At 52.5% G+C, this 8385-nt stretch overlaps 1 protein-coding gene and 1 long non-coding RNA gene across 2 annotated transcripts; both read left to right on the forward strand.

The window, feature by feature from the left end:
* Nucleotides 1-52: 52 nt before the first annotated feature.
* Nucleotides 53-8299, forward strand: LOC310889688 (uncharacterized protein). Its single transcript, XM_083817552.1, has 5 exons — nucleotides 53-883; nucleotides 2804-2980; nucleotides 4811-4910; nucleotides 7246-7376; nucleotides 8013-8299. Exons 1-5 carry the CDS (start codon nucleotides 833-835, stop codon nucleotides 8286-8288), a joined length of 735 nt encoding a protein of 244 aa, XP_083673678.1. The 5' UTR covers nucleotides 53-832; the 3' UTR covers nucleotides 8289-8299.
* LOC310889697 lies at nucleotides 890-2680 on the forward strand. The gene is made up of 2 exons (XR_014576716.1): nucleotides 890-2566; nucleotides 2650-2680. It is a non-coding gene; the product is annotated as an uncharacterized lncRNA (long non-coding RNA).
* Nucleotides 8300-8385: the final 86 nt, after the last annotated feature.

The following is an 8385-nucleotide window of genomic DNA, read 5'->3' on the forward strand; positions in this document are numbered from 1 at the left end:
GGGCTCCGCGCCTTGCCCGAACCCCCCCGGCCTGGCTGGGGTCCCGGGCCCTCTGACTGACTCTGGCTTCACCTCGGAGCCCGTCACCGTGGGCGGGTGGGGCGGCGGCCCGGTCTCTCAGCGGGGCACCTGCCTGCCTACCGGCACCTGCCCTGGGCACGGGCACCCCGCAAAGCAGCCTGTCTGCGCTGCCTTCCAGAACAACTGCCTGCCGTGCACAGGCGCCCTGTGCTTCACAGTGACCAGTCGAGGGTCTGCGATCACCTGGATTGCGTTCCTGCACGCGGAGAGGTTTCTAAAGCACCTGAAAAGCACTTTTGGGGACGGTTGCCCCTTTGATTCGAGCAGATGGGGTCATGCACAGAGATGCACAACACTGTGTCAGAGTTTCCTTCTCTTGAACACCTACCCCTATGGGCACGCGTTGATTTTTAATTATTTTTTTTACCCACTGCTTTTCAGACAGTGAGTTCAGTTCGTGTTGAAGCTGCAGCCCTCGGCAGGCCAGGATGGCTGTGGCAAACTCAGCGGAGAGCAGCTCTGCCCCTCACAAGCAACACCAAGCAGAGCTGGGACCCAGAGCGCGGCCTTTGCCTGCTCCTGCCTGGCTTCACCTGACAGATGGCACAGGTCGCAAGCGCTGCTGCTGCGCGCCTAGGAGGGGACTTTAAAGCAAACTTGCTCAACGCCAGCCCCCTGCTGCGGCCGCCGCGGGCCCCCGGACGCGGGATCTGACGCCAGGCCGCGGGGCAGCGGCAGCCCGGGCCCGCCCCGCCTCCCCGGGCCGGCCCCGCCGCCTCGCAGCAGCGGCCGGAGAGGGGCAGGACGCGCCATGAGCGGCTCCCTGCTGCGCGGCCTGGCGCTGCGCCGCGGCTGCCTGCCCGTGAGTAGGGGACCGGGCCCGGCACGGCTCGGCACGGAGCGGCCCGGAGCGGCACCGGCCGGGCCGGCGGTCGGGTGCCGGCGCCGGGGCGACGCCCGCGGCCTGGGCCCATCGGGGCGTTCGGCCCCGGCTCCCGCTGCGCCGGGGCGAGGGGAGCGGGTCGGTCCCGGTCCCGGTCCCGGTCCCATCGCGCCGGGGAAGCCGTCCGCCGCGGCCCCGGAGCCGCCGAGGGGCGCAGTGCCGGCGCGGCCGGGCCCGAGGGCGCGGGAGGCAGGCGTGCGGGCCCTGGCCGGGAGCGCCCGGAGGAGAAGGCCGCCCGCTGGCCGGTGGTGCCTCGTTCCCCTCGGCCACGCGGCTGTTTTTCCCTTTGATAGCTTTTCCTTTCCGTTCGCGGGGTGGCAGGTCGTTGCAAACAGAGGGTAAACGTGTCAGTCACCTGCCTGCCAGCCCTTCCTCAGGCTCTGCCGTTTCACACGCGCTGCTTCCTCGTAGCTGGGCACTTTTCCCTTCCCCTGTTAGAGAGAAAACCAGTCAGGCCTTCGTAGCGATGCATACTGACTGGCTTTGATTGCAAACAGCGTGCGTGGCTGATCTTTACGTACTAGGAGACCTTGCTTTCAGTGGCCCTGAAGTTGCTTGTTGTACTCCAATTTTATATTTCTGTTTAGCCTCTGAAGTCTCCTTCTGAGATGGTTTTCCTGTTAATACTTGCTGCAGCGTTCTGCTCATCTCCATACATGCTGCATAGATGCTTTCTGGTGCAGCTGCCTTGGAGTCATCCTTCACAGCAGCAGGCAGACATGACCCTGGTTATCAGTGTGACTCATTCGTGCTGTAGTAGTGCTTTGACAATTCGGTTTGGAACTCAGCTATACCCATGCCAAACAGGAACACTTGGAGTATGCATGATCTAACAGGTTTAATTTTCACCCCAGATTTGTGGGGAACACTGTTGGAATGACTGGTAATTACACAGTGTTCCTTGGGAGTTTGGATATCGCTGTGGTGAGTGATGAAGAGCTGTGGAGACTGCTCACAGGACACTCTGTACAGGGAGTCAAGACACCTTGGTGCTGTTCCCACACCTGCACCGCCGACCTAAGGCTCACCCAGCGGGAGTCACCCCTCATCAGTGCCACTCTCCTCAGCTGTAAATTGCAGCTGCTTTGGTAAAGCGCTTTGAGACACAGCTGAAGAGCTACCTAGACCCATAGCCTAGAAATGCCTATAGCTTCTCTACCAGACACTGCAAGATCACAACTCCTTACTGCATCAGTGCAGTATTTCAGAGTGTGACACACGGTCCTATCAGTACCAAACTCTTTCCAATGGTTTTGGTGTGACGATGCTGTTTACTACAGGCCACTAAAAAGCCTGAATCTGGTGCCACTTACTGGCCTGCAGGAGGTGAGGCTGCTTTGCCTGGGGTAAAAAAGGTGGATCAGAAAAGAAAAAACAAAGTCTTCAATTTACTCGTAGTGCTGCCTGCTACTGAAGATCTGTTAGGTCTAATGCTAGATGTTTACATGATGTTGTGTTGTGTGAAGAGCAGTGGAGAAAACTTTTTAGCTTGTGAGAAGCCTCAGGTTCGGCACTGGAGCAGATGGGATGATCCACGAATAGCAAGGACTATGCAGAACAGCAGCGCTAGCCTGCCATCTGAGAAGAATGTGTAGGAAGGAGGTGAGGGGGTGTCGTGCTCATCTGATGTCCACACAGCAGTGTAGTGCTGAAGCCAAGAGTGAGACTTGGGTTTTCTTTTCCAGTGTGCCAGCTGCCCTGCTAACAGCACAGAGTGACTTACAGAGACAGAGGTGCCCATCAGTCCTGTCATAGCTCAGGAAAACCCTCCCTTCCCAGGCTCCCAAAACGATAAATGTCCTTCCAAATAATAAATTTTCCTCTCTCCTTTTTCACCAGCGTCTGCCCTTCCTAGCCTCCGGGGTACTCCAGAGAAGGCCCCGCACGGCAGCCCTGTGCCATGCATACAGCACCACGGAAGATAGCTCGGCAAGACCTATTGGACGATACCCAGTGCCAAATAAGAAGGACATGCCATATGATATTGTGGAACTCATGGAGGAGGTAGAAATGAAGGTAAAATGTTTGGCTGTAAAATTATGTCAGTGGAAAGCGTCCAAACTTTGAGTAGGTAATACATTATAAGAGACCAGTTCTCGTACACGTAGATGTAACACAATCCTGATACAAGACTGAGGTGAGCAGCACTTCTTCCAAAGCTCTTTCCGATCTCTAGGATGGGGATTTTACTGGTAATTCTGCAGTGTAAACACTGTATGTCTTCCTGGTTCCCCGAGGCTAGTGCGTCAGACTGTGTTGTGTAGGGCGGAAGCAGGAATGTTGGCATATTAGGTTTTCTGGGGAGAGCATCTGCATTCAATTGAAACACTGTTACAAATATATATATATATTGTTTATTTGAATTGGAGAAAAAAAAAGCAGGGGCAGCTGTTTTGATGATAACATTAAAAGGCTAAGAGGGTACTTCTGCTGTTGTGCTTGGACTTTACCCAAAGCTACATGGGGAACCACATTTAGCACAGTGGCACAACAGAACAGTAAGCCTAACACACAACTGTGTGTATGGAGGACGAGAGTTTCCTTCCCTACTGCTGTGGAGAGCGAATGTTGCACATGCTTCATTGGTGGTGAAACATTCCACATTCCACAAAGCCACAGCTCTTCTGAGACTTCTCTTCTCCAAGACCTTCCTCTCACAGGAAAGCTGGTCCATCCCTTCCTGTCCCGTGAGTCTGCTGAATCTTTGCTTTGTTACAGTGACCTCAGGGAAGTTTGTCTATTAACAGAATGAGTCAAATAACAAATTTGATATACTGAGGAAGAGTCAGCACAGATTTCAGATGCTGTGACAAAAACTCTTCTGTGACAATGCATGGAAGGTTCAGAAAAGACCTGTGTATAGTATCAAGGCAACACAGAAAACTTGCTTTTCAAGAAGTGCTGCCACTCTCTGTGGCAAGAGGCTGCTAATCAAACTATTCAGTATTGGCTTAAGGGGGATGAGCCTCCCCTTTGTCAACTATCAATTAACAGATGTGTGAGAAGGGAGGAATACTTAGGCAGTTGTTTGGAGGGAGATTGTTTGAAGAGTCAGTCACACCTGAACTACTCTATAAGCTGTTCCACATAAACACCCTGAAGAACAGCAGCCCATACGCTGGTAGTCTGCAGACAATTACTGCAATCACAACAAAGAAATGATCGTGTAAAACTGCAGTGGGATCTCACCGTGTCTGGCAGCCAGACACTGAGGGGCAATTGAAATCCCACACTGATAAATGCTGACTGCTGGAACAGGTGAGCGCTGTAAGGGCTTCTCCTGCCTGTAAGAGGTAGCAAGTGATTCTCTGTGAATGGTGTGCCATCAAAGAGATGTGCTGTGCGTTGCCAATTACCCGGGAGAGAACAGAGAAAGAAACAGAACATCATTGTGCCAGCATATCGCACTCAGTGTGCCTGTACCTCCAACAGTGTGCCATTTGGGCTGGGCTGGCTCTGTCTTGTGTCTGGTAAACTTGAAGGAATGAGGAGAGCTCCAGGAGCTGTAGTATAGTAAAAGGGGCATTACAGCTTCTGCGCAGGGAGATGAAACAGGTGATAATGTTTCTCTTTGAAAAGGAGTTTGTCATATTGCCCTAAGGCAATACCGGTGTGTCTACAGTGACCAAGGTAATCAGTCCTGCTAAGAAACCGCAGCAACACTTAGTTAAGGACAACATCATTACATTTTTAGTCATGTATAAATGGGTTCAAAGCACATAGAGATTGGGTCTGTGGAGATTGCTCAGTACTGCTGTGCTATTTAATTGTTCTCTAAGCCTAATGTGGCCTGCTGTTCTCTGTTAAGTTACAGTTCTTGACTTGTTTATCTTTTTCCTTGAACAGACTGGATTTCTGCCCAATGTCTTCAAAGCATTGTCGCACCGACCTGATGAATTCAGAGCTTTTTTTGCTTATTACAACGCCATTATGAACAAGGAGACAGGTAAACCATACAACCACCTCAAAAGTGCCCTTCCCTTTATAGATGTAAAAAGTTCTAGAAGCAGCATTTCTGACATTGTCAGTTTTATTCCCTCACCAGCCTTGTCTCACCTCATAATAACAACTGTCAGAGTTAAGAATTCTGTAGGTACTTCTGACTTTCTCATGTCGTGTAAATCTTCGTACTTAATCCTGTGGTTAAAAAGCAGCCCTGAAGCCAGGCTGGGGTACTTCGCTACACTATGCTCTGTGTCACAACAGAAAAGGACAGGTTGCTGCCTATGGGAATAGGAGTCAGGAGTAGAGCACGAGTAGAGCACAGGCAGAGGCACTGGATTCATGGACAATGCTACAGTGTCACAGTATCTGAGCAAGGTGAACAGAGTAGGTCTGCCAGTGGTGACCAGAGCCTGCCAAGAGTCCAGATTCCCCAGACATGGCCACAGTGATGAGGCGGATCCAAGATCGAGGCAGAAAGCTGGTCTGTGTCTGTGTCAAGTTCCAGATCAGCAGGGTTACATGTCCAGACAATGCAGCTGCCACATAGGTCAGATGGGAGCTATAGCTAAGGGCCCAGCATAGAAACAGCTCCCAAGGAAAGGGAGATGTTCCAGGGTCCTTGCTGAGGCTTCCTGCAGCTCTTTATTCACAACAGTTCTTACCAATGAACTGGCCATCAGCCATACACAAAATTTGTGTGAGAGAGGATGTACTCTGTGGGCCCTGACACACTGCTGTGGATTTCCAAACCCATGCTGTTGACCATATCCTGCAGAAGCAGGAAGAAGCCAGTGCTGCTTCCATACAGTCTGGGAGATTTGTGCAGCAGGTGGCCTCTGGGTGTCCTTGGAGTGGAAGGTGACGGAGGGCTGGTTGCAGCAGTGCAGCTGAAGCTGGGCTTCCTGTAGGGAATGTTGCGCAGCTTTCTAACCCTCGAGAAAACAGAGGTTGAGGACTGCTTCTTCCCCCCTCCTCTTTCCTGTGCTGTGGGCCACTGAGGTGTGTGTACTCATTGTTTTTGTTGTACAGGTACGTGAGGAAGATCAGGATTGTGTGAAATAAGCTGTCATGAGTAGACTCTTGCTTAGAGGAGATGAGGGTTTGCAGGCAGGGTCTTTGCGGACAGCAAGGAGTGCAACCTTATGGCTCACCCACTGTCATACATGCAGTCTATGCGTGAAGCTTTCTGCTCTGGTGGTGCTGCTGGAGTGAAGCCATGCTGCCAACTGTATGAGAGCCTTGTTTTTTCCCTTCTCATTCCCACACTTCCACCCTGTTTGACTCAGGATGTACTACAGTACTCATAGTACTATATGAGTAGTACTCATACAGTACTCATGTACTATAGTATCAGGATAGTACTCAGTACTATCTTGCATCTTTTCAGCATCTATCCAGAAGTATCACAGAGTTGCCACCTTCTGGCACTAACCCGTTTCAGAGAAAGAAGTCCTCTTCTGATTCCTCTTCATCCAAGAGGTTTTATTAGCATCTTTCACACACTTTCTTAAAAGACACTTGTTTTACGGAAATATTTGCAAGGTCCAGTAAAGCATAGCTTTTGTGGGCAGGAAGGGGGACCTTGGCCTTCGCTGTGAAGTGTGGTTTCAAAATACCCTGATTCTAATTACGTGATAAAAAGGCAAAGAATATGAGTGCTGATAGCCAGGTAAGTTACTCCAGTCCTGTGCACAGTCATGTTGTGAAGCTGTTTGTCAAAACGATTAGTGTTGATTCTGAGTATAACAAAGTACAGCCATCTTCTTCAGAGCTTCTTTGGAGAAGTCACAGGGCTAGACACTGAAGAAGTTGTGGTCCCTAGAAGTTCTCAAAGCCGCAGTCCTAGGGTATCTCATTGCTCCTGTCTGCTTTCTTCTCTCTAACTTCAACAGTTGTTTACTTGTTTAAGCCTACCTAGCAAATTCTAGAATGTTGCCCTTTTCTGTAAAAGAAGCAATCAAGTATGTGTCAGGGAAAGAACAGGTTACCCCCTTGCCACTTGCTGCGGAGACAGGTACAGAAAAGTAACAGGTTTCTGCCTGACAAACAAGTAATTGTTCTCCTCTGAATTCTCGTATCATGTAGAATCATTGTTACCCTGCTGTGTCCCTCATCCTAATTAGGTGCCTCATGAGCAGCAGTCGGGGTTAGCGGGTGGCCTGGATGGCCATCAGGGACTGGTTGCGGCACGTCCCTGCATGCTCCCTGGAGGTCTGTCTGCAGGGCTGTGCTGCATGCAGCCTGCACCCAGAGCCCTCTCCTCCCTGTTGCCTCAATGGTACTGTGGTGGATATTTTTGATAATAAAGCATCCCAAATCTTTTGCTTTCCCCTTAGGGCAACTCAGCAAGGCAGACAAAGAGCTCATAATTGTGGCTACAAGTGCTGCGAATAGATGTCCCTACTGTGTGGTTGCACATGGAGCGCTTCATCGGATATATTCCAAGCAGCCAGCACTGGCTGACCAGGTAAGTGCAGTTAGAACAGTATGTGCTGCACCTCCTTCGCATGGTCCTTTTGGGGGATAAGGACGGTTTTCTCATCTGTATGTGCTTCCTCACCGACAACTGTGATGCTTAAGTCTATATGGTTCCAGCAAGAGCGTTGAGGAGAGTGATCTTGAGATGCCTGGGTCGCTAACTTGATACCTGGCTTTGCAGGCTTACTGGCGAGCAGCCCAACCAGTAAGCCAGTTGGAAGTAGGACCTTGGCGTGAGTGTCTGTGTATCCTCATCCACCCTCCCTGTGAGATGTGTGAGGGGCTAGCTGACCTGCTGGGCATTCATCCCACTGCCTGCCCTCCTTGCTGTTTTAATCCGGTTTGCGGAGTCATCTGCTCCCGTTGGGGGGCAGCCTCCTGATGGTGTCGGGTGCCATTTTGAGAACTCCTCGGTAGCCTGCTCGGCAAAGCTGCCACAGTTCTGAAAATGAGAAGTGAAGTAAAACAGACCGGTCTTCCGACTCCTGGCGGGCGGGATGTCTGGGTCGGGTCCTGACCAAGAGCCCGCGCGCCGCCAGCGCTGCTCCGGGGAGCACGGCGTTGGTCACCCAGCTGCGCTTCTTGCCACACCCGTCCGACTGAGCCGTTTCCCACCCCCTCGCAGGTCGCCGTGAACTGGGAGCTGGCCGACTTGAGCGACCGGGAGCTGGCCATGCTGGAGTTCGCGCTCGCCGTCTGCCGGGCCGACACCATCACCGACCAGCATTTCCAGAAGCTGGCGGCGCACGGTTTCGACCGCGAGGACGCCTGGGACATCGGCATGATCTCGGCCTTCTTCGCCATGTCCAACCGCATCGCGCACTACCTCGGCCTGCGCCCCAACGCCGAGTTCTACGCCGTGGGCCGGCAGCCGCAGGGCGGCGCGGGCCGCCAAACATGACCGGGACCGGGCCCCGTCTCCGCGCCTCTTCCTTCGGGGCGCGGGGGGCGGGTCACGGGGGGGGGGGGGCGCGGCGCAGGCGCGGTGCGGGGGGGGC

The sequence above is a fragment of the Anser anser genome, assembly GCF_964211835.1.
Source record: "Anser anser genome assembly, chromosome: Z".
NCBI lineage: Eukaryota > Metazoa > Chordata > Aves > Anseriformes > Anatidae > Anser > Anser anser.

What these genes read in the sequence shown, in the direction of transcription:
- LOC310889688 (XM_083817552.1), top strand. Translation starts at nt 833, where the DNA reads ATGAGCGGCTCCCTGCTGCGCGGCCTGGCGCTGCGCCGCGGCTGCCTG. An exon ending in TGCGCCGCGGCTGCCTGCCC is followed by an intron (nt 884 to 2,803) that starts GTGAGTAGGGGA and finishes CTTTTTCACCAG; the next exon opens with CGTCTGCCCTTCCTAGCCTC. An exon ending in TGGAGGAGGTAGAAATGAAG is followed by an intron (nt 2,981 to 4,810) that starts GTAAAATGTTTG and finishes TTCCTTGAACAG; the next exon opens with ACTGGATTTCTGCCCAATGT.